Genomic DNA, 25954 nt, shown 5'->3' on the forward strand with positions numbered 1-25954 from the left:
CACGGAGGGACACTCGATCTCGCACTACAACTTCACTATTTATTATTGATAGTTGATTATTTCGTATAATAATCATTTCTTGAGTTATTAACTCACATATATTACAAAGCCATCCCCCTATGCATATTGATCCATCTAAGAAGTTATATTATTTTATATTATCTAAGTTATCTAAATTTACACTAATTTAAGTATGAGATGCCCATTTATCAAATACGCTCGTGACGTAATTTTTTTGTATGATTAAGATTTTAATCTTCTTGATGTCTAACGTATAATAAACCCGAAGGTTGAATTGGATTAGATTTGAGATACCAAAATGTTGCTTATAGGTGCAACAAAAGAGATAAAATTTTGAAAAAAAATTTGCTTTTAAATCTTAAACAAACCCTCATTTATTTATTATATCCTTCATTTTTTTTTATTAGGTTGGATATGGAAAATACATTTTATTATTGGTAGAACACTTTATGAATATTATTTTGTCATAAAAAAGTAATTATTTGAATTGCAAACTCAAATAAAAAACTTGTTTTTTCCCGAGAAAATAATATTGAAACAACACTATGAAGAGGTTTTCAAGAATTTTTCCTTGTCATTTTTATAAAAAATAAAAAAAAAATTATAACTTGGGTTTTTCTCTTAATAATTTGGATTTATTTGAAATATTTATGTTTTTATGAGAATTTACTAAGACGCGTAATATATCTCGCGTATCATTTCAAATCCTTGTTTCTGGTATCCAACGCTGAACGTGCCCTGACGTCACCGCGTGGAGTGTGTGCGTAAGATGAGTATGTTCGTTTTAAGAATCGTCTTTATTCTTTGTCAGGCTATTGGTCTTCTCCCGCCTTCTTCTGCCTACACTCTGTCTTCCGCCGCACCACCCACCGCCTCCCTCGCTCCTCCAGACCCCTACTCTATTATCGTCTCCTTATTGAGCCCTTCTCCTCCTCCTCCTCCTGACCCGAACTCCCTCTCCGCCTTCGCGGTGGCGACGGCGCCTCCAAATCATCGTCGAACTCTCACTCCCTCCTCATCAAGGCCACTTTCATCGCCTCCGCCGCCGTCCAATCCGACGAATCCTTCGAGGCCACCCCCCAGCGCGTTCTCGAGGAGCGCCTGGCCTCTCACCCCAACCAAGTCCGTTCCCTCCACGCCCGCCCTCGTGGAGCTCAATATCAAGGCTGGGAGGCCCGTCGAGGCTATCGGCATCGTCGGCCGGCTCATCGCCCTCGATGCGGCGAGAAGGAGCTCCCCTTACCGAAGTCCCACTTTCAGAGTTAAAAGACGCGACACGGGGACCGGGAAGCGAGCGTTTGGACGAGGAGGGAGAGCTCGACGGCATCTTAAAGAGGGTTGAGGAAGCAATTGGGCTGTGCAAGAAGGCCAGGAGGAAGGAGGTTATGAAGAGAAAACTGTGCAATTAGCTATGTCAAGGAGGAGCCGATGGATTTCCGACCCTATCTCTGTTAGGGCATCATGTAAACTTTGTCGAGGAAGAAGGATGAGGCGTAGTCGTTCCGAAGGGCCAACCTTATGCGCAGTATTGCGACGATAACATGATTGTGAAGGCTTATGGGCAGATGGATGAATACAGAAGAAAGACGGCTCTGAAACATTAGAAAGGTTTGTCGGTAAGATATTTATATCAAGGAATTTAAATTACAAAGTAAAATGTCAGCCTTTGACAAATGCAAAGCATTCTATCTAGTCCTACTAATTCCTGTGTCGATCAGCAAGCTTCATTTTGAGAATTCACCGGTAAAATTGTGAGTTTTGTTGCATTGGATTGTCTGAAGATGGGTCTAAAGTTGCTGCTTTAATGCACATGGTAAGTATTCTTTTCTAGATGCATAACTTTCACTGATATAGCAGTTCTTGTTTAGTGCATAGATTCATCTGTATTCAGTAATCATGTCTTCTTTCATGTTTGTTTTCACTCACTACCATAAGTGATTTTGGTAATATCATGTCCACCTTCATGTATCTGCCACTAATCTATCATCAAACATGACATTTTATCTTACTGTCAATCACATACCAAATTTGTTGAAATAGGCTTTGAAAGATCAAGTAGGGAGCTGGAGACTTTTTCCACCAGTTCGATTTATCACGATGACACTAATGTTAATATTTTTTCATTACTGAATCTTCTTATAGAACTTACTCATCATATTTCATCAGATCCAATTCGCCTTTTTAATTATGTTTCTTGGTGAACCCAACCTTTAGAGATATGTATGAATTTGATAATGTGCATTTGATAATAATTTTTGAGAGGCATCCTTTTGTTCTTTATCCAGTTCTTACTACATGTTATTTGCTATACCAACATGGAGAGCAGTAGATCACGCGACCGCTTCTGCATGGCTGCTTAGATGGGGAACTTAAGTGCCTAGATTCTCAAGTACTTTAGTAATTGATTAACAGTCATCACAAACTTTTATAATATTTCCTATTCCACCTTCTCTTAAAGCATTTGCCAAGGTATTGGAAAGGTGCATTTGTGTTAGTACAGAAATTAGGATATTTGATATGAATGCAAATTAGAGAATTGTATGGGTGGAATAATCTGCCACCTTGCTCATGTAATGTCATATTTCAATAATTTTATGCAATTACTGCATCTTGCAAATGAATGTGAAAAATTCATTATTACAGGTGTTGAAAGATCTGCTCCAGTCTTTTCTTTTAGGGGGGCAACTCATGGAAATGTCTCAAGGGAGAGCTGATGCTTGTAGCTCACTCTTCAATCTTTAATTTCCACACTGCTCATGAACTTTGCCGGAAATTTCTGTGAGCAGTATGCGGTCGCAATTTTACCCAAAGGTGGCAATCTTTGCACTTGATGCTTAAATTTTGAGTGAGTTGCCTTTCCATGACAATTTTCCTGCTGCATGCTATAATACCTTTTTATTGTAGGCTGGAGTTTAATTCTACGAAAATGCTACCAGTGTGTTGCTTGCTTTGTTCATCGAATCGACATAGACAAGTAGATATATACAAGGTCTATGAAATTGGTTCCTTTATTTCTTGTTGAGCATCAGCATCATGCTGACAAAGACAATATGTGCTTGGAAGAGACAATTAGCAAGGAAGGTCTATGAACTACACTTTTGTTTGTTGTAGTGGTTCAGCTACAATGTTGACTAAAGGTCTGTTTGTCGGTGTTGTACATATTAGACTATATCAATTGTTTTGTTTTTTCTTTGTTATTTTTTGTAAGGCAAAAGTTAATATTTTTGAAAAGGCTAATTGCTTGCTTTGTCCTTGCCCTTTTAACGGTGTGGCATGGGGGGTTGTTTGGTGAGATTTATTGTTGATAGACGAGCTTATCATGAGAGAGTATTTTTAATCTACTTGTGGTGCATATTCTCTTTGTTTCATTAGGATGACTTTTTTTTTTTTTCATATTTTTGTTTGTAGGGGTCTGATATCATTTACATTTCTTTGTGCATCCATATACCTTGGTCTTGTTATTCTATCTTGAGGTATACTTCTGTCAAATGCATTTTTTTGCACCGCTTGCAATCTGTCACTTGGCTTTTTTTTTCCAAATTCTCTATATATGGTAAATTGACAATTCCTTTAGTTCTGCCTTCACCAATAACGAATTTTGCAAAGAGAACCATGCACGCATGTGAGAGATGGATACTTTTTGGATACATAGTGATTCACAAGGAATCGATCTCTTCTTAATGTTTTTCAAAACACCTAGGTACGGATTGTAAATATGTATTCTCTTTCTTGGCATTTAGAACATCATATATTCTGCTAATATCAGAGTTCTCTAAAAGGCTGTTTTGGGCTGCTTCTGCGGTGTAGTAAATAAAGCAATGGAAAAGAGAAGTAGTTTATTTCTTCAGATTCCTGTGAGCCATAGGTATAGTGAAAATCTTTTATTTTCCTCTAGGTGAGGTAAGAACCTCAAGGAATCAGTCGAGTTTAGTAGAAAGTGTGAAGGAAATAAAATTAACAAAGTTATATGGTCTTGAAGGGTATGATCAAGATGCACAAAGTTGTAGGTTCTCTGCCATGCAGCGTGCAAATAAATGTCTATGCCTACCATCTAGTGAAAGTCAAACACGAAGATGGCAACATCGAAAGATATGATTGCATATCATATAGTAGTTTTGGTGCTTGGTCTTTTTTTATTTCTTTGATATGACATTCCAGTTTGATATCCCACTGACGGTGCTCTCTGACGGTGTTTGCTCTCTGACGGTGCTCTCTTTCTTACAACAGTTTCTATTTAATTCTTTTCAATATATTAACATAACTCTGGATGATAGATAAAAGAAAGGACATGCTCAGCAGTTTTACCTAGTCAGAGAAGTGATCAATCATATGAATCAGTAGATCATTCTTTAAATGTGCACCTATATGATGTAATTTTATAATAGTGCTTGTGCTGTCTTCACCGAGGCTGCAAACAAATTGCAACTTTTTCCCTTTTCTGCTCATGTGATCTTGCAAGTGGGTGGGTGGAGATGCTATTGAATGCGTAACTAGGAGTAGAAAACTATTGAGTTTAGACCTTGATATTGTTGGACCCAATGAGATCTTTTATTGTCTATCCTAACAAATTTGGTTCTGTATGCTGTGTGCCTTATCCAATCCTCATTGCTTGACAACCCAATTCTACTCACTACAACAATGACTTTCATCTCTATATTAGTTGAGTGACAGTCTATGGTATCTTGTTATCTTGTGTATGTGAAGAGTTGATCGAAGCTCACATTTTGGTATCTTACTGCATCGATCTATGAGTTCCACATTGTCTCAGCATCATCCCTTGCCACTTGTACAATCAGTTTTTGGGATTCTTGCCGGGAGGTAATATAATGTTGAAGTTATACTGCTGCTATTCTTTTTTGCACAATGTTGCTGGCAGTTGCTTGGTTTCTTTAATTCATCTTGCCATGGATCATTCTCATGTTATTCAGTGACCTTCAAGATGGTTTGTTGGAGATTAAAAGCACTGATCCTTTTTCCTTTTTCTTTGTGTGTATTTTCTGTAGTTCAAGCTGTCAAACTAATAACTTATTTGTTTTTATCAGTAATTAACTTATTGTCGTGTGCTTTCTCTTCCCAACTCGTGCAGGTTTCTTGAATTTGCGTAGATTGATCGTACTAATCGTATCGGATTACCATTGCATTCGCCGACTCGGGAGCTGTTAAGACCCAACTGCTCTGGAATATCCTTGTGTTATTATTTCAAGAGACCTAATTTTTCATGTATACTACATGACAATTAATAATCTTCAAATCTCTGTACCACAATTAAATAATACTTCACGTGATAAATTCCTTGGTATCATGCTTGTAAATTGTAATGCTGGAAGCCAGATCTTGCACTTAATTCATGGTGTCTATAGCATAAAATAGACATGCAACATATCATGTCATATTGTCAGCTAAGTCTGTGGCGAGAAAACGGGGATACTTGAGCTTAATGGCGACCAGGCAAGGTGTGTATGAGGATGCCTTTACTGAAGAAGGCAACGAGCAATGACATTAGCAGCAGCTTCAGCAGGTATGAGAGAGGCCTCACTACACTAAAAGATTGTTAATTTCTTTGCTACTTTGCATAATTTTACTTTTTGACTGCTAATTTATTGCTACAGGTATGATTGCACAATGTGATGGCTGGCTGCAACTGTTACACAAGTCACCCCCGAAAGGTTCATAACCAGCAACATTAAGGGGAAGGATCCAATGTTGCACAAGTCATCCCTGAAAGGTACATAACGAGCTACAGATGGATGGATGGATGGATGTCTTTATTTATTTGCATCACCCATGTAATAATGATGCTGATGTCCTCTTCTTCAATGTTGCCTCTGCTATCCTTCTCATAAGAGTAATGTATGGCACTGAGGAAAGATAAGACAACATACCATCATGCAAAAGGTTATGATCTGAGCCGTTCATTTTTCAGATACAAAAAACCTCTGCCGTGGTGCTGTGGAAAGCCTTCAATGTTTGTATTGCACGCAACTGCGTCTTCTTCTTCTTCTTCTTCTTCTTCTTCTTCCCCATTGTTGTCTTGTTGCTGCCTTTAAGTAGGTGTCCCCATGTGGGCGCGTGTTCTGGGATTTGCTTCTTGTCTCATCTCGATTGTGGACTGTATACGCAATCGTTTAGCCATCCTATTTTTTATTTTCTCTCTGTAACAATCAGATCTTTAGCTGCTATATTGTTCACAACAATATATATATTTATATATCATTCTCTTCCTCTTAAGATAACTCTAAAGAGAGTCAATGAACTTTTTAAAAGATATCGTAATATACTTTCTGTCTACTAAGCTATCATCTATTGTTGTTGGTAGTGTGTTCGATTCACCCATCTGCATCACTACCTAACCTAAGCTATGTTAGACTCCCATGTGAACATTTCTTAGTAGCTCTTGGTTAAGACGCTTGTCCTTTAAACAAATGATCGATGATGAAGCATCACATGTCACATTAATGCCCGCAATGTTTGCTTGTCAAAGAGACGCACAAATTGGAATCATAAAGAATATATTCTCGACATGATTGATTGAGCCAACTTCTACTGATTTTGTTTTTTATGTTTATATAGAGACATCCGAATTCATTAATATTTTTATTATACAAATAATAAATTATAATTTATAATTTATGTAATTAAAACTTATTTTAATTTTATTAAAAACGATCATTAACCGATCACAGAATCCTAATAATTGGTCGAGAAATCGATGTCGACTCCCATGTGGGTGGTGGCGTTCATCGCAACCCGTGATCGGAGGAGGAGGCCATGTTGCGTGCTCTTTCGATCGTCCATGTCATGACATCCTTCCTGCTCGTCAAGCTTCTACTAGTATTTATTTCATTTATATTTTGTCATGCATCGATCAATACAAAAATATCTCATACATTGCTGAGTAGATAACTCCGCGAAGAGGCGCCCACTCTCGTCTTCTCCGTCCCCCACCGCCGCTGCAGTACTGATACGAGCCACCGGCGAGCAGTAGCGCCCGGACGCACGTGTCCATCCCCTGCGTCCGCCGGCCGCCCCACTCACATGCCTCTCCGCTGACCATTGTCTGTTCTACCCCCCGTTCTTTTACCCACGTCAGTCACACGGCGAGACCGCCGCACGGTCCCATCGTTTCCCAGTTTTGGTACGGCCTCGTACTCGACTCGGTTGGTTCCATCGTCGGTGTGTGAGAGTCTGCATTATATACGATATTAAATTTGGACCCAAAAAGAAACCTCGAATCCCGTGGTTCGTGTTACGTGGACCCCGCTGCAGCAGGTCCGTAGTCGCGTAGCGTTTCCCCGCATACAATTTCCATGCGGCGCGTGATCGCACGTGCGACGCCTCCCTCTCGTTTTGAATTTTCAAAACCCAACAAAATAATAATAATAATTATTATTATTAAATATATAACATATAAAATAATAGAAAGCGGAGTGTGATTAGTACTACTCATCACTCGAACCCGACCTTTCCCTCTTCTCCGCAGCATCCTCCTCCCACGTCTTCTTGCCTCCTCCTTGTTTCTGAGATCTGTGGTTTCGATCACCGGCGTCTCCTGGCAGGAGTTACCGGTTCGTGGGGCTCCATCCATCCGCCGCTTTCGCATTCCACTTTCGTGGTTTTTGAGTTGCTTCCCTGACGCCTCTAATCTCCCCACCGAGTTCTTGGACGTGAGAAATGTACAAGAGCGTCGGCAGGCCCCGCCGCTCGAAGGAGCCGAAGCTCGGCTCCGGCCGGCCCGCCGCTGCGACGTCGTCCCCCGGGGATGGTCCGCCTCTTTTCCCTCTTCTTGGGTTCAAATTTTGTTTCTTTTTTTCTCGACTAGTGTTTTCCTGAGCTGCTCGGAGCGTGGGATACTGTGGATTTCGAGGGTTCTTTGTTGTTGTTGTTTTCTTGAACCGTTCTCGGGACGCTTTGGCTGTTCTCGTTCCTCATCGTCTTCAAAACGATGCAACGAGGGCGTGCTGCTCTGTTTCCTTGTGTTTAGTCGGTTTGTTTCAAATAATAACAGTAAAAAATTCGTTCTTGTGAAGTTGTGATCACCGGACCAGGTCTTCCAAGTGGGTTCTATTCTAATCCGGACGGGAAATCGAGATCTTTTTTCTTTTATCTTCTTGTGCTTAGATAAATTGATGTGTTGTTTATTTCGTCTAATTAAGAGAGACAAGCCAGCACTAGCCAGAGGCTCTTCCGGTGAAATGACTTTTGTTTGAACTATATGTTTCTAATGATCCGTTTTATGACCTCCATTTCTGCATAGTTCTTTATGGTCCATCTCAGTGAAGTGGACGGTGTGGGCGACGGTGTCCCCAAGTTTCTTCTTTTAAAGTCATACTATGAATGATTGCCGCATTGATTTAGGGCCTTAGTGTTTTTTTTCTTTTTTTTTCCTATTGTCATTCTTGAGTTCCGTAGGTTTTGGATCGAATGTGTGGATGATCTTTTGGTGGAAGATACTGGTCTCTCGAATGAGTTCCTGTTATTAGGTTAGCTCCTCTTTGGTCATTCTATAGGATGGGCAACTGTCCTTAGTCCTTACCCGTAGAGGTTGAGATGTACAACCTCCGTCACCTGATTCACCTAATGTAAGTTATCTAGAAAAGCTCTGTTGGATATGTAAATGAACTCGTTCTGGTTGTGCGAAAACCAACTCTGTCTTCAGGTATTGCTAAAGTCAAGTTTGTAAACGGCAAATCATACTAAATGATGCCTGGAAGTCAAGGATTAATTATGCTTACTAGAGTGGTAGCGCTTATGGCAATTTATTTCTTTAATTATGGATATGGTCATGTTTTCCATTGTTGTCTCTCAAATGCTGAAATCTATATTTCTTTTCTTCTTGATATATAATATCTATTTCACTGTCCCATGCATATGCTTTGAGTGTCTAAGCCTGTCAGGTATATGTGAAGTTGTGAACTGCAAGGAAGAAATGAAAAGCACTAAACCCAGGGGACAAAATGTGCAAATTTGTACTAGAAGAAGTAACATTTGGGACATTAGAAGTTATTTCGTAGTTTCTTCCATAATTGGATTTGACGTATTTGTGTTGGGATGTTAGTTTCTAGAATAGAGTTGAGTAGATGGTCTGTCATTATGAGCGGAGATAGGTGTAGCTGTGGAAATGCATGATAGAATTATCGGTCAAGGGAAATGCTTCACATTCTTTTCCTTCAAGTAGATGGTCTGCCTAAGAAATGCTTCACAGTCTTTTCCTTCAATTACCTGTTTTACATATACCCTGATGTTCCGTCTGATGTACATGTCCATACATATTTTCTTTACCAAAATTGAGTTAAAATAGCCACTCTTTTGCACATATCATTCACGTAAGTTACTCAAGGTGATGAAAATCATCTTGCTTGGATGTGAATTCTTGACATTGCATATAATTCGTGTTGATCTCCTCACAAGCACAAAAGTGCCTTATGGATGAATTTTCTTGGTTGTAGTTCATACCTTATGAATGACTCTTTTACAGAATGCATCTTTTGTTGCAGGTTTTGTTCAATCCAGAAGACGAATGGATACCTCAAGGATCACACGTGGTTCTTCTCATAAAAGTAACTCTTTCGCTGAAGAAAATTCTGTAAGTGTATTTTAAATCTGTAGGTTCCATGACATCCGAAAATTTCATGTATTTCAGTCATGAAGATGCATGTGAAATTTCCTGGTACCAACGAGATATTTGGGATGTTAAGAATTTACTATATCTGGTGTTTTGCTGAATGCTCCATAATCGTCAGCAAGAGTGAGATTCCCAGAAGATATCATTGTTATCCAAATCTATGCTGCTTGTGTTTTGGTTTTAGTGGCACTCGATACTCAACTCAATTTTCTACTGAGCTTTCTTAGTTTAGCTTTTTATTATTCTTCCAATTTTACAAAGCATCAACTGTTATTTTTTTAGCTTCTAAACGAGTTCACTATGCTAACTAACCCATTCATGGCATTTGAAGTTTGCCCTCGAGTTTGGACGATGCTCGTCTAAGGAAGCCATTATGAAGCCTATACAAACATTAATGGATGAAGAAATGGAAAGTAGGCATGCCTCTCCAAGTGTAATTGTGAAACTGATGGGTCTCAATACGCTCCCCTCGCCGCCTCCAGTAGCCCATAAAGAACTGAAAAATGTTGAAGCTTATTTTCAGCCAGAATCATCTACTGGATTTCAGGGAAATTTTGTGCCACCAAAGGTGCATTCACACCACAAATGTATTAATGAGGATCAAGAATTCAAAGACATTTTTGAAGTGATGGAGACAGCAAAATTTAGGAAACATAAGAACCGATCAACCAGGAAGACGATGCTAAGTTCTAAAAGAAGTGAGACTGGCATGAATTTTGTAAGGCAAAAGTTCATGGATGTCAAGCGTCTTTCAACTGATGAAACACTTCAGAACTCTAAAGAGTTTGATGATGCACTGGAAATTCTTCATTCCAACAAAGACCTTTTCATGAAATTACTACAAGATCCTGACTCTTTGTTCAATAGACATCTCAAAGATGTTAACCATCTACCACCCTCTTCTCATCCAAGCCAGATTACGGTACTAAAATCCTCTATAGTTGAGAAGCACAGGAACACTGAATGGTCAAAATCAGAAAGGAAATATGGAAGGTACTCTCATATGCAAAATGAAATTACAAGCTCTATTAGGAAATCTACACAAGGCTTTACCAATCGCTCTCGTAGGGAATACAGTAGTTTTGTTCCCCACAATTCTTCAACACCACCATACATGGGCAAGACTGAAACTCATGTACATCCTACACGCATTGTTGTTTTGAAACCTAGTCTTGAGAAGACCCAAAAGATGGTTGGTCCTGTTTCCTTTTCACATGAGAACTTACATTTTGGATCAAGAAAGCACAGAGAATTTGCAGTTTCTGCAATTCAGAAGTTACATAAGGAAGGAACAGACAGGCAGAAGTTTTCTGAAAATGTGGAGTATTTGGGGCACACAACAAAGGATTCCAGAGATATTGCCACAGAGATTGCAAGACAGTTGAGCTATACTGTAGGTAACCATTCGAAAAGGCAGATCGCCTCAGAACTGAACACACATATAGGGAGTGGAAGTCCATTTATCCCATCAGATCTTGCTAAGCTCAACAATACTGAATCATTTTGCCAGTTTCCTAACCACTCTGATGAGTGGAGTATTGACTTCAGCTCTCCATCTTCATACTCAATTGAATCATCTGTGAGCAGAGAGGCCAGAAAACGCATGTCTGAGAGATGGAAAATGACCCACCAGTGTCAGGATGTTGGGCTTGTTGTCAGAGGCATGAGCACACTGGGTGAAATGCTTGCTTTATCTGATAGAGAGACACCAGATGCCACTGTGGTCCCATTAGGTACAAAGAAAGTTTCAGATGACAAATTCTCTGGAAACAAGTCATTTGGAACCTGGGGATTTTCTTTAGGTATTAGCAGCAAGAACAGATCTACAAAATTGCAAAGGTCCAAGTCTCTTCCTGCTAAGTCCACTACAATTGAAAGTCCTAACGTAAGCTACAGAAAACAAGGTGGTGATAGTGCTAATGATGACTGTTATATGCTCAAGGATGTACTGAACATGGGTCCTGATGATTTCTCAGTCGAAAACTTTGGTAAGAGGCAAAAGCCACTTTCCAGAAGCTCTAGGCATCGCACCAACAAGAATCGCCGGTCACATTCTATTGGAGCGGAAAATGAGCTACCTGAGCTGGATATTTATGTACATTCAGAAGAACCGAGGAAGAGCATTCATCTGAGAGACCTCTCAGAAGAACAGCATGTACTTCTAGCACACCATGATGAGCCTCACGTTGACATAAAGCACCTAACAAACACCCCCTCGGTTCTCACTTGTGAAGACGCAACAAGTCTGACTACTCCAGGAGAGCATGTGAAGCAATTTGTTAAGCAGTTGACACCTGAGAATGAAGAACTATCTGCCCACAATCATAATGACATTATCAATAAGGTGCTTTTCTATCATGTTCATGTTTTGTGCACACAATTTTTTCTAGCATGACAGCAGCTAAAGATTTGATTGCTTGATGAAACTGAAGGATATTAAGTCTAAGATAATCTGAACTTTTGCTCTGATCCTATTTTAGCATCTCACAATCTCTTCATTTATCCTCCTACACCATAAATTAGAAAAGATATGCTTGTTGGATATGTAAGTTATCTTGCAGTATTCCCTCTATTTCCATTGGCACACACACTGCCTGGTAGCCATCTTCATAAACCAAGATAATGACACAAAATAAAGTCAGCTTACTGCTGAAATTTTGTTGTGCCTCTATCAGTTTAGAGTGCCTGCCGATGTTCACAACATAATTTCAAACCTCAAAGAACTTTTTTTTTTTTTTTTAATTTCATTTGTCCTTTCATGTGTGTGTGTATATATACACTACGTTTTTCCTTTTGCTGAGTCTATTATAGCTTATTTCTTTGATATTCAGCATGTGATTCTTGATAGTCTTTTCTTATTTATCTTAGACACTCCAGGAAGATTTAGCTGACCATCCCCAAGTTGATCCACTTCTATCTCAATCAGAGACATCTGAAGCAAGCCTACTAAGCTCCAAGGAGTGTGAACAGCAAAGTCCAGTCTCTGTCCTAGAGCCTCCGTCTGAAGTAGAAAGTTCATGTTCAGGCTGCTTTGAGAGAATAAGTGCTGATCTTCAAGGCAAGTGAATTAACCATGCCATTGTTCTGATCTTCTAACATATTTAGGTGACATGTTGTTACTCCTATGAAATTCACTATATTGCAGAGCTCAGAATGCAACTCAATCTTCTTAAGCTGGAGTCGGCAGAAAGGTATGAAGAGGAATTGGGCATCAGCATATCAAGTGATGAGGATTCTGCAGGAGATAGTCTGTCAGTTCTACCAACAGGGGAGATATTTCAAGCCTTCAAGGATGAAGATGACAGAGATTTCTCATACTTACTCGACATTCTCATTGCTTCAGGTATTCATGGTGCTGACCAAGATAGACTCTTGGATGCTTGCTACTCGCTTGATTATCCAGTAAACCCACATGTTTTTGATGAACTTGAAAGGAAGTACGGTGTGATGGCATCATGGTCAAGATTAGAAAGAAAGCTGTTGTTTGATCTTGTTAATTGCGTTTTAGCGGGTATCGTGGCCTCTGGCATTGGTCCCCGCCCATGGGCACCATCAAATAGGTCTACGCACACATGGGAACACGAGGATCTCCTTGAAAGGCTGTGGCAAATGGTGGTTAACCAAAGGAAGGAGATGGATTGCAATCTGGAGGAGTTTCTGTATCCTAGATGGTTAGATATCGAAAATAGCATTGAAGTAATTGTTAAAGAGATGGAGAAATTGTTAGAGAATGACCTCTTGGAAGAAATTGTCATGGAGTTTATCATCATCCAGTAGGTTCTTCTACAGCTCTATTGCTAGCCCTATATTACGCAACTGCAAACAGAATAGTTGATGGATGACCAGCCAACAGATGATTGTTGAATGGGAGTTGGGATTAGCTTACTTCCAACTCCACTCCCTTCCATTGCACAACATGACATTGATGAATCTCACAAAATGTATCATACCCTGCTACTTTTCTGGCAAATTCAAGCTGCATCCATCATCCAAGGCCAGACATGGTCAAGTATGCTACCTTGAAAGCATCGGTCAAGTTGACTACTATTGTGTAGCATTTGGTAAGAACTTGCAAAGCAATTTGCTAAATACAAACTTCTTCAACGTAGCTGGTTGGCCTGTGGGCACATGATTTCACTTTATTGTATTCCTAAGTATTATTGCATGGTAAATCTTGATGTGGAAATTTAATTACTCACTCTTTCTTGTATGTATCAACCCTAACATGTTGGTGCTATCCTTTGTCCTAAAATTATATGATATTTACCATATTTAAATATTGTAACATGGTCGTTCTTAGGAACTGTTGGACAGCATGTTCCTTTTCATGATATTTACATCTTGAAGGCACAAGGAAGAAGTGCCAATTGGCTATCATTTATAGCTCGCATGACTTGAATGTGGATTAAGATATTTGGTAATGAAGTCACATGCTTATGCCTTAGGAATGTTGACATGTTGCTTGTGATGACTGCTATAATTTTATTAAGGAACTCATGCACTAAGCTATTAGTTATGCAATTATGTTGGCAAAATTACATATATATATATATATATATATATATATATATATATATATATATATATATATATATATATAAATCCCTTCAAAATTATATAATCCCTTCAAAATCTGAAAACTTGCTTATGCAATTTTTGATCAATTAATATCAGTAAAAATCATTATTTTACTAAAATATTAGGAATAATATACATGTTTATATCTTTGTACGTTTTAAGTTAAATTAATTAATAACCACCATGCAAGATCTTAATATTTGGAAGGATATAGACATATATGTATTAAAATTTGTAATGGTAGGTATTGCTATTTTCAAACTTCCGAAAGATATATGTATTAGAATCTAATTATGTTTAACTATAATATAATGATATCTTAATTTTTTTTCTTTTACAAATAGTTGGTGGTGATGATTCAATCTTGAGAGAATCAAAATCTTTGCCAATTAAGTTAGCTCGTATCATTAAAAATTTACCAACTAAATTTTGTGTCTCTTTGATGTTAGATATAACATTTTATACAGTGATAAATTAATTTGTGTCTTGACAACAATGATTTTGACTTTTCATACATTGGTATGCGGAGAAAATTTATTTTCAAAATTCAATTTTCACCCTCAATTTTTCCTATATTATATATTTATAACAAAAAGTAATTTTCATATGCCAAAATTACACACACATTTGTGCCCCTTCATATTTACCCGTCATATTTATTACACATATACCGATATAAAACTCAAACTTAGTTAACTATTATTACAAAATTACACTAATATTAAGACTCTAATTGATATTGTTATCCTATTAAAGTTTTGCTTCTAAAAGTATTTAAATACATTATATATTTTTAAGTAAAATTAATCATTGATAATTATGATTAATTACTAATATCAATATTTATTGTACCATAATATATCACCCAACATAGGCGATATGGACTTTTAATATTTAATTGTATAATATATTGATAAGTTTGTATTCTATATGTAAATATATTTATATACTATATATATACATATATATATATATGTATATATATATATATGCATATATGCATATATATATATGCATATATACATATATGCATATATATATATACATATATGTATATATATATATATATATATACATATATGTATATATATATACCACTTTTTAATACTAATAGGAAGTAGTCTCGACGTGTACTGCACTGCCGTGTCCCCTCACCGCCACCTTTTGCCGACCATTTCCTTCTCTTTTCTTTCTTTACCCAGCGAAGACAGCCCGGCATCGCAAGGATGGGAGGTGACGGCACCGCCTCCTCTTTGCACTGATCGCCTCGCCTTCTTTTGCTTCGGAGTCGCCGCCCGCCTTCGGCTTCCCCCTTTACAGCTCGCCGATCACTTCTTCTTGACGCTTTCACCACCTTCTCCTCCTCCCCTTCTTCCTTGTACTTGTTTCTCACATCGAGTTCATCTTTTTCTGAGAAGAGAGGAGAGGGGTCGGGAGGGGAGACATGCTGCAGAGGGCCGCCAGCAACGCGTACTCGTGGTGGTGGGCGAGCCACATCCGGACGAAGCAGTCGAAATGGCTCGACAGCAATCTCCAAGGTTAGTCTTTGATCTATATACTCTCCCTTTGGCTCGTCTCTTATCTGCGATCTTGTTGTGTTTTGTCGTTCTGTGGCATTTATGCTTATATTTTTAGAACCGAATCAAAATAAACATGTGAAATAGTTATTTGCAATCAAAATCGACATCCTTGTCTTTACCACAGACTCGCAGTAGCGACAACAGCTACTTTACTGATTCGATCGGGAAGGGTTAGAACAACATGTTAAGAAGAGAGAAACAGAGGAAAGAATAAAGGGAAAAGAGAAGTGGTAAAGAAAAGGGGACAAGGATTGGTGTAACAACCACAAAAGAACCCAACCAAAAAAAATTCTGCTGTTTATTTGATTCAGACAGTAATTTTTGACCATCTTGAGAACAAGGAGATAAAATCTCAAGCGATGAAGTTGATTCCCAACTATGTGCAAATTCGTGATAAAGATCCTGTTTAAATTGGGTTGTAATTTGAAGGAAAGAGGGCTAAGGTTGTTTTACACATTCATTCAATTCCTAATGCATGTGGACTTCGGTGAGTTGTAGCATCCAAATATGGCAGGTGGTACTTGTGGCATATTAGGACTTGGAAGTAAAGAAGAAAAAATAGGAGAGTTTTCAAAGGAGCATCAGGGTTAGGGCCTAAACTTGTTGGTTCAAAGCTGGAATTTGTCTTTAGGTTTGGAGCTGTGAGCAATAACTTGAGGCAGTTCGTGTATTTTGTCTTTGACATAGGTTAATGAAGCATTGGCACAACTTTCTTTGCTTCAAGCAAGGAAATATGTGGTCAACTTGAGTAAGATTTTTTTTTCTTTTAATCTTTTGTAATCCTCATCTATCAATTTTAAAAATTATTTTATTATTTTATTTTTATTCCTCATCGATCAATTTTATCCCTGTGAAATATATGGTGTACTAAGTTATTGAGCAAGTTTCTTTCTGCAAATTGTTAGAAATGAATGAACAATTGGAAAATTATCATAATCATTACATACGCAGGATATATATTTGGTTTCTTTTTTCACTTTGAAAACCTTATATCTTGATTAACGAGCATTTTTATTCTGTCAAAATTAATTTTCTTGTTGGAACTATACGTTTAATCATCACTTGCATATTGGGCTCAAGAATATATTATTTCAAAAATAGAAATCCAAGTAATCAGTTATGAAAATTTATATTGTGACTACACTGAACAGTCTCTTTTTGGAACAGATAGTATGATGGAATGATAGACTATTTGATGGTTGGTTGGTTGAATACTTACGACACGCACAAGCAGTTGCCCACAAATACTTCATTGAATTATTTAATTCCAATCGAGTCTCCAAATAAGAGGGCGAGCCTTCACGCCATTTCCAGTCGAGTCTCCAAAGCACCCTACTTATCAGTCATATGAATTATTTTCAACATTTCTAAATCAAGCAAATTATGTTCCTTCACCAAAATTTTCCATCACTTGAGACTGTTATTAGTGTTCCAGATACTGAATGACCTTACTCACAAGATAAATGGAATGTCAAAGTTCTCTGAACCATTCGTTTCTTGGACCTTTGTTCATTGGTATCTGGTTGTGCCTTGCTTCAGTACAAGTGCAACAATTTGCTTACAGAAATGAAGGGCTAAGACAGACTTGGTACCTGATCTGTGTACATTGATTGCAGGTTTTATAATTCTGGCCTGTAATAAGCTAAATTTATACTGTAGAACATTTTCATAATGAACATTCTAGTGTAAAAGAATGTGTGTGATCCATCATTGTGCCTCTTGTTTTTCTTAAGGTGGGTATTAACTTTGATTGCAGAGATGGAGGAGGTAGTGAAAAAAATGCTCAAGCTCATCGAAGCAGATGCTGATTCCTTTGCTAAGAGGGCAGAGTTGTACTTCAAAAGGAGACCTGAGTTGACAAGCTTCGTGGAAGATGCCTACAGGGCATACAGAGCATTGGCTGAAAGATATGACCACATCTCAGGAGAATTGCACAAGGCCAACCACACGATAGCAACTGCTTGTCCTGAACAAGTCCAGTATGCGATGCTAGAGGAGGAGGATGATAATTTTCCAAAAGCAATTACCCCAATTGATCCAAGTAAAATTAACAAGCCAACAGTGGAGGGATTAATGAACAGAAGAAGAGAAAATGAATCATCCATTAAGAGAAAACAGAAGAATAGTAATGTACCTCAGATTAATAAAGAAAAGGCTCAAGAAGAGATAGATAAGCTTCAGAAAGGAATACTGGTTCTGCAGACGGAAAAAGAATTCATCAAGAGTTCATACGAGACTGGGATAGCCAAGTATTGGGAGATTGAGAAGCAAATCATGGATATGCAAGAAAAAGTTAGTTGCTTGCAAGATGAGTTTGGTACCAGTTCAGTCATCAAAGACGATGAGGCACGTGCCTTAATGACAGCGACAGCTCTTAAATCCTGTGAGGATGCCATAGTCAGTTTGCAGGAACAGCGGAAAAAATCGTTGGAACAGGCTAAGGTAGAGTCTGAAAGAATTGAGGTTGCTAAGGACAAACTGAAGACTCTCAAAGGTGAGTATTGCCAATCTGAAATGGAAGATGCAGATATGTCTGGTGAAAATACACAAATGAGCTTCACAGCTGAAAAAATGGAGGAAGACCTTTATTCTCTAGACAATGCAAGGCTTGAGTTACAGTCCATATGCAAGAAAATTAAGACACATTTTGAAATGAATCCTGAAAGCTCTGTGATCGAAATTGCAGAGAAGATTAATGAGCTTGTAGATAAAGTTCTCGCACTGGAACTGACAGTTTCATCACAGGCTGTACAAATAAATCGATTGACTTCAGAAAACAATGAACTTGATAAATACCTTCAGAAATTGGAAGAGGAGAAAACGATTCTGATTAGTGATTCAAATGCATTGTCTGAAAGACTGAAGGAAGCTGAAGAGGAGCTTAACAAAGTTCAGGCAATCGAGAAAATTGTCCGAGATGGAGAAATAAATTTCTATGACAACTTTAGTGAGGCCTGTCACAGCCTCAGTGGTATTTCAGAGAAGCTGCAGTCTCATAAATCACCAGAAGATGAGTGTGTTGCAGATGCATCCACAGAGGAAGAAGCTTCTGCGTTTAGCACTGTACCACTGAGAGAGTGCCAAGATAAAGAAGTAACTGAAATCCATGACGTCAAGAAGGATATGGAAGAGGAGATTCATACAACTAAGGAACTTGGTCACCGCCCAGAAGATCCTTCCCAGATGGAGGCTGGTTCTCAGCTCAAGAGTGCTTCGGATGAGATTGAGGACCCAAAGAAAGGAAATGAACTGGGCGAGAAAGGCTTATCACAAACGTATCTAGGCATTCGTCAATCTGACAATGAAGAAATCCTGCTTGATGAAAAAGAGCATGCTCTTAACTTTCAGCAAGTAGTTCCAAGTGGTTTAGAAGGTACAGAAAAAATTGTGTTTGCTGAGTACACATCAATCTTACAAAATTACGAAGAGACAAAGAGAAGGCTCTCTGAAGTAGAGAATAAAAATGAAGAACATCTTCAAGAGACAATGTCTTTGATAGGGGAACTGAAGAATGTCATTGCAATGAAAGATGAGGAGATACAGTTGCTGAAACAACAATTGGCCTCTCTAAAGATGAGTTCCGATATTACTGCAGATGCACCTTCCATTGGAGACTCTTGGGATGGTCAACAAAAGCTTGAAAGCACATCCAACTCTGTGATGGTCACAGAGAGTTCCAACCTTCGAGATTCTGAGATGCTTGAAGATCTAAGTATATCCACTACAAAAAGAGATTCAGATGATAAGTTTACAGAAGTACATGGACCCCTTGAGGAAGGCAGCAATGCAGATTGCATCAATGAGCCAAAAAGCATTTCACCAGTGGAAGAAAAGCTCAGAAGGGATATTGACGCTTTGCTTGATAGAAATTTGGAATTCTGGCTAAGGTTCAGCACATCATTCCATCACATACAGGAGTTCAAGGCCAAATATGAAGACCTACAAGCTGATATTGATAGGCTGAAAGACAACAAGACACCAGGGGGCAATGATGGTGCTACTGGCAATCAGGATGGGGAACCTGAATCAGCGATAGTAGCCACAAGACTGAGAGAATTGAAGACTGAGCTCCAGGTGTGGTTGGAACAAAATGCACTGTTGAAAGGTGAGCTGCAAAGTACAATCTCATCTCTTGATGATATGCAAGAGGAGATATCAACTGCTGCCAACACAAAATCAGAAACGGGGGAAGCGATGTGCACTCCTTATCAAGCTGCAAGGTTTCAAGGTGAGGTGATGAACATGAAACAAGAGAAGAATAAGGCTGCAAGTGAATTGCAGGAGGGACTAGATCAAGTCAGGCGGCTTCAAGCTGAAATTGAGCAGCAGTGGTCTAAGCTACGTGAGAACTTTGAACCATTTCCATCGGCAAGCACCCCCGATGCTGGCTTGGAGCATTCTCCCAGTAGGACCAGGGTACCATTGCGGGTCTTCCTTTTCGGTGCCAAGCCTAAAAAACCATCTATATTTGCACGCATCCATCCAGTGTTTCAGAAACAAAACAGTAAGCTGAAGGCTGGGCGTCGGTAAGTTGATGGCAAATACTTGATATTCATCAATAACTACTGACCCAGCTAGCTTTCTACCGTATAAACTTGTGAAATTATTTTGAACAGGTCTAAATGGTTTTCTCAATCTGATGAGTAGCTCATTTCTAGTTGGATGAGAGGGACTTCGACCCCATCATCATGTGGGAGGTGCTTCACGTTTTTTGTCTAACTTTCCAAGGATACCTTTGGTTTGCCTTGTGTGCCTTTTGCTCAGTGGCAGCAGCTTTTCTCAGCTCTGTTCCAGAAGAAACCAGTAATCTTGTTGATGAAAGTTGTGTTGAGGTTGAATTTTAGATTTTACAAATCCAGTTGATACTTTATTCATTGCAAAGAAAAAAATATATATCATTTGTTTATACGTGCAATAGCAATCCGAAGTTTTTTCCTTTTCTTTTTCTTGCATTCATTTTGGTATCACCCTCCAGGCTTGTACAAGATATTCTCATGCATATTGTAATCAAACGCTCCAAAATGTTTTGAGATTGTAATTGTGGCATTGTTGTTACATATACATATTTGTATTCTAAATGCAATTAGAAGAGTCTAATGTATATAAATCGGTTTGAGTTGGTGTGTTGTTGTGTTCAAATTGATTTAATATTTGATTTCTTATATTTTTTTAATACAACTATTGTAATGATTAGCATATTATTTATTGTCTTCAAATTGCTGCAAATAATTAACATTATGACTATCAAATTGATTAATCGGTATATTTACATGAATTTGTTCAGAATAGGAAGAGGGTTAGTATGATTGGACACGTGTAGGGCAGCTGGTGGCCGGTCATTTAGTCTGCTCCAATCTGCGTTGCAGCCGATCCCTGTGATGGTTGTTGGAGGCGAGTACTACTAATACCCTGACGTCATCTCATCGAAGAACGACGGTCCCACTGTTCGACTAATCAACGGGTTGAGAAGATGCCACGTGACGAAATGGGTCGCCTATCACGTCCGTTTCAAGAAGGAACTACGCATAAATAGCCGTGTCATAGTCCGTTAGTCGAATGCTTCGTTCCCTCGGTCCAAAGCTTCTCCCACTCTTCTCTCTTCCGTTCGTTCCTCTCGATTCCTCTTGCGATCGATGGAGACTATAGTGATTCCTCTTTCGGTCGATTGACACTATAACCTATTCATCGATCGGATTGGACTTCGTGATCTCCGTTACAAGAAGGAGAAACTTTCTTGATCTGGCGTCGCGTTCTCTGGTTCTTCGATCCAAAAAGCTTCGGTGAGACCCTCCTCCCTCTCTTCTCTCCTTGGTTTGTTACTTTGGGTTCCTCTTGCGATCGATTGAAACTTGATCGATCGGATTGGACGTCGTGATCTCAAGGAGATACTTATGAACCGGGGAAGATCTCGCCGTTACTTGATATGGTCTCGAGTGCTCCGGTTCTTCGCACCAAAGTTTCAGTGAGACCTTCTTCCGTTTGTTCCTTCGGATTCCTCTATCGATCTATTGAAATTATAACCTGTTAACCGATCGAATTGGATGTCGTGATCTCCGTTACAAGAAGGCGAAACTTATGAAAAGGTTGACATCTCACCGTTTCTTGATCTGGTGTCGAGTGCTCCCACACTTCGCTCCAAAGATTCGGTGAGACCCTCCTCGCTCTCATGTCTCTTCCGTTTGCTCCTGTGGGTTCCTCTTTCGATCTATTGAAACTATAACTTGTTGATCGATCGGATTAGACGTCGTGATTTCCATTACAAGAAGCAGAAACTTATGAATAGGGTGAGATCTCGCCGTTTCTTGATATGGTCTCGAGTTTTCGGTGAGACCCTTCTCCCTCTCTTCCGTTCGTTCCTTTGGATTCCTCTCGCGATCGATCGAAAATATAGATCTGTTGATCGATCGGATTGGAGGTCGTGATCTCCATTACAAGGAGAAACTTATGAATACGCGGAGATTTCACCGTTTCTTGGTCTGGTGCTGAGTGCTCCGACTCTTCGCTCCAAAGTTTCGGTGAGATCCTTTATCCCTCTCTTCTCTTCCGTTTGTTCATTTGGAATTCTATTGCGATCTTGTTTGTTGCTATGTTTTTCCTTGATCTTTTCGGGCACTTTTCATGCAAGAAACGAGGGGATTATGGATCAAATTTAGCAACAGGGAGCAATTAGATCCCTATTGTTATTTCCTTCGTCATTTCTTCGTATGAATTTGTTGAACCACCGGGCTCATGCGTTTAATGTTTCTTCGGCCACTAGAAAAGATTAATATTTAGACCGGGTTAAATTAGAATTATAGCATAACGGTGGCCGCTTAAAGGTGTTTACTATGAAGAACAATTGCACGTGTTGTTCCAATAGGTTATTCTTTTAGTCAGTATAAGGAAAATATTTTTTGTAGATTATTGCCTTACATCTACGCATAATAAGCAAGTATGTGGTGACAATGCTTAGTTTCCTGTGTTGACAATAGTAATGTTATTGAAATTTGTATTGATAAATTTAATAATAGTGGTATTGGTATAATAGTATTGGTAAGTAATAGTATTAGTAATGATATTGGTATTGGTTGTGGTAATGAGAATGGTAATAGTAATGTTTTTGGTAATGGTTCTAGTCATGGCAATAGTAATGATATGACTGACATCTTTGTTTTTATTTATTATCATTAATGAATATAAGATCCATGTCCATTGGAACACAATTCTTTCCTTTTTGTTTCCTCGTTAAGATTCGAGTGTAACATTAAAGATATTAGAAGATTTTATTATAACCAATGTATATATTTCTGAATGATTTCATAAATTATTTTTTACCATGATGATCCTAAATCCATTGAGTGCATATCCTAATTCGTGGTAACGGCTCGGGTTTTTATATGTTACGTGACAAAGACCTTTGCCTGTCGTCCCAAGCGGCACTGCGAGTTTGAGACGAGTAACTGAACCGGTTTGATCGGTGGCTTGGAGTCGGTGGTACCGCACCTTTTATTGGTTTCCAACAACGAACTGACGCCACTTACCGCTCGGCCCTACCACCTCGCCTGTGCCTCCCTCTCACCGACCCCCAAATCCTCATGGCGTCCCAAAACCCCCATGCTTCCGCCGAGCCCGGAAAGAAAGCCCTAGAGACACCTCCACCTCCGGCAGCGGCCGCCGACAAACCCGCTCCTCCGGCGGCATGCCTTGAAAACCCTATTCCCTCGCCCGACGCGAGCTCTGCCCGATTGGATCCCGCAATCCATGGGAACGCTGCGGCCGTGGGATCCAACTCGGTCTTGACGAGTGCCATGCAGAACGGCCCCGTCACTGATCTGCAGAAGAAGCTTCGGCGAGCCGAGCGATTCGGGACGGCGGTAATGCTTTCCGAAGAGGAGAAACGAAATTCACGAGCAGAGAGGTAAGAAGTTTGAATTTTGAATTCTATTTTCCGAGAAATTTATCCTCAAGTTCGTTTGAGCGAAACTTATCTTGGGTTTAGGGGGGGGGGGAGGAGAGAGATTTAATCGGGGGCACCAGGAGAATCGTGGTGACTAGGATATTAAGTTGCATGCCAATTTACGAAGACTGAACATGGAAATAGCTCGTAGGAGATTACGATCATACTGGTGGATGAGATATTCTCCCTGATAGTATAAGGAATGTCTTGAATGGTTCATCTGGTAGTTCTATCTCATAGAAACTTGTCAGTTCTAGTCCTTAGGAACAAAAAATTATAATATGTTTGTGTGCTGGCTCATGATAATCGCCTCTTTAAGAAATAATTTGATATTGCCAAAACTCTCATGTGTGATTATGTCAGTAAGATGATTGTCTTTAGAACCTAGTTTTAGTATGAGATGCTATTTGCAGAGGCTAGTATTCATCGGATGTAAAATGTCCAGATCTGGCACCATATATTGATTTGGGTTAAATGAGGAGATAAAGAATTATATAGAATGATTTTGAAGTTTATGTTTAATTCTGGTCTAAGATTCCAAGTTGTTCTATATCATAATGTAAAGTCTATGCAGCTTTGGCATATTAGAGCCATTTTTAAAAATAAGAACAAGAGCATGATGGTACAGTTATGAAACAATTTTATATGATCTTTAGTTAATTGTAAACTTGTTTAGTTTCTTGCTTAAAAGCTTAAACTAAATTGTGTAGTGGTTCACTGGAGAGTTTAATTATTTAATTTTGTTTTTCCCTATATCTTTTTTGTTTTGGTTTAAGCTAAATAATAAAATTGGTGTATTAATTACACTCTTAGATTTTTGTGCTATTTTCTTGAGAATCGCCACTGGAGCATGAGAAAAGCAGCTCTTGTGAAGGGAGGCTTCCTCCCCTCCTTTCTACTTAACGTATTTAAATACACTGGAAGTGAACTACCTTCAGTTTTAGTTGACCTTGGTGGTGCCATTTTAGCAAACTAAATAGGCATCTGAAGTCATGGAAGTCTCTATGAGAATGATATCTGTAGGTTCTAATTTAAGCGCCCTGAACTGTTATGTATGGGTACAGCCATTTATTTGGAATGGATTATTTCCATGACGGCCACCGCAAACCTACTACATATAAAAGATATGTAGGCCTATATCTTAGCATGGGATGGGTTCACTGAAACAAGAGTGAACCCATACATAAAGCCTTCTGTATTTATGTGTTATTGACTGTTTGCTGTGAATTAAAATTGTATTGGTGTTATAATATTTGCTATTACAACATAGAAGGATTCTTTTTCTAGTGGTTGAGGCACAATCCAAATTTGTGGCGAATGCATTCCAATTCGGCTTTTTCATATTGTGATAAAATACTGCTGTCTCAGGTGGGCTATGAGTTGGGAGTACGTTGTGGTCATTGTTTTTCAGTTCTGTTTCAGTACCTTGTTTCCAATTATTTAACCCAATTTTTTTGTTTTCAGATTCTGTTTTATTTTTTAAAAAAATTAGTTGGGAATCATAATTTCCCTTTACATTTACTGCAAATCTCATTGTTAGGTTTGGAACTGGGTCAACATTAAGTGGACCAAAGAATGTTGGACTTCTAGAGGAGCAAAAGAGAAAAGCCCGGGCAGAGAGGTGCTTACTTTTGGCTGACATTTTTTTTCCACTCTGAGATTGTGAACTTTGTGAGGGAAGTTTGAAGGCCTCTTGTTCTGCGATATTTTAGGTTTGGGCTTAAGAATGACACTGTAGCTGATGAGGCCGCAAAGAAGAAGGCACGGTTGGAAAGATTTGCAACAAACTCCAAGATGGATGATAGTTCAGAAGATGAGAAAAGGAAGGCAAGAGCAATCAGGTGATTGATTATCTTTCATTTGGTTTTGTTATTCTTAAATGGTGCTTCTAGATATAAGATCTAATCAAGTGAGCTGATTATCTTTCATTTGTTGTTCAGGTTTTCACAAGGCTCACCTAATGTTATCGGGCAAGTGAACTCTGACATGGTAGGTCTCTGTAGCTGAGTTTCATTCTCGATGCAAAGAGAACAGTTGCGCATTTCCCTTAAGCTTGATTTTTTTTTTTTTGTTATTCTGTTTACTGAAACTATGTAGATCACACATGATGGAGGTTTTTAATGATTTAGGAACTCCAAATCTTTTTCATTTAGGATCTCCAAAATTCTCTCTCCCCGTCTCCCTGAGCTTTGGTGGTTCTCGTATGAGCTTGCAGCA

The 25954-nt window shown here is 38.8% G+C and overlaps 3 protein-coding genes and 1 long non-coding RNA gene across 5 annotated transcripts; all 4 read left to right on the forward strand.

Moving 5' to 3' along the window:
• The first annotated feature begins 861 nt into the window (after positions 1-861).
• Positions 862-6101, forward strand: LOC108951551 (uncharacterized). Its single transcript, XR_001976014.2, has 4 exons — positions 862-1834; positions 2665-2866; positions 5108-5539; positions 5631-6101. It is a non-coding gene; the product is annotated as an uncharacterized LOC108951551 (long non-coding RNA).
• A 1375-nt stretch (positions 6102-7476) lies between these two features.
• LOC103969001 (uncharacterized) lies at positions 7477-13841 on the forward strand. Its single transcript, XM_009382394.3, has 5 exons — positions 7477-7783; positions 9516-9604; positions 9975-11987; positions 12512-12701; positions 12789-13841. The coding sequence occupies exons 1-5, from the start codon at positions 7693-7695 to the stop codon at positions 13418-13420; spliced, it is 3015 nt and encodes a 1004-aa protein (XP_009380669.2). The 5' UTR covers positions 7477-7692; the 3' UTR covers positions 13421-13841.
• A 1519-nt stretch (positions 13842-15360) lies between these two features.
• On the forward strand, positions 15361-20742 carry LOC103969002 (protein NETWORKED 2D). Its single transcript, XM_009382395.3, has 3 exons — positions 15361-15759; positions 17558-20327; positions 20418-20742. The coding sequence occupies exons 1-3, from the start codon at positions 15666-15668 to the stop codon at positions 20446-20448; spliced, it is 2895 nt and encodes a 964-aa protein (XP_009380670.2). The 5' UTR covers positions 15361-15665; the 3' UTR covers positions 20449-20742.
• A 631-nt stretch (positions 20743-21373) lies between these two features.
• LOC103969003 (protein MODIFIER OF SNC1 11-like) lies at positions 21374-25885 on the forward strand. Of its 2 annotated transcripts, none has more exons than XM_065087852.1 (5): positions 21374-21581; positions 23194-23698; positions 25278-25358; positions 25450-25578; positions 25678-25885. In XM_065087852.1, exons 2-5 carry the CDS (start codon positions 23376-23378, stop codon positions 25742-25744), a joined length of 600 nt encoding a protein of 199 aa, XP_064943924.1. In that variant the 5' UTR covers positions 21374-21581; positions 23194-23375; the 3' UTR covers positions 25745-25885. The 2 variants fall into 2 exon arrangements, with proteins under 2 accessions (XP_064943924.1, XP_064943925.1); XM_065087853.1 differs by lacking the exon at positions 21374-21581 and adding an exon at positions 21591-22316.
• Positions 25886-25954: the final 69 nt, after the last annotated feature.

This window comes from Musa acuminata, chromosome BXJ1-10, assembly GCF_036884655.1.
Source record: "Musa acuminata AAA Group cultivar baxijiao chromosome BXJ1-10, Cavendish_Baxijiao_AAA, whole genome shotgun sequence".
NCBI classification, from domain to species: Eukaryota; Viridiplantae; Streptophyta; class Magnoliopsida; order Zingiberales; family Musaceae; genus Musa; species Musa acuminata.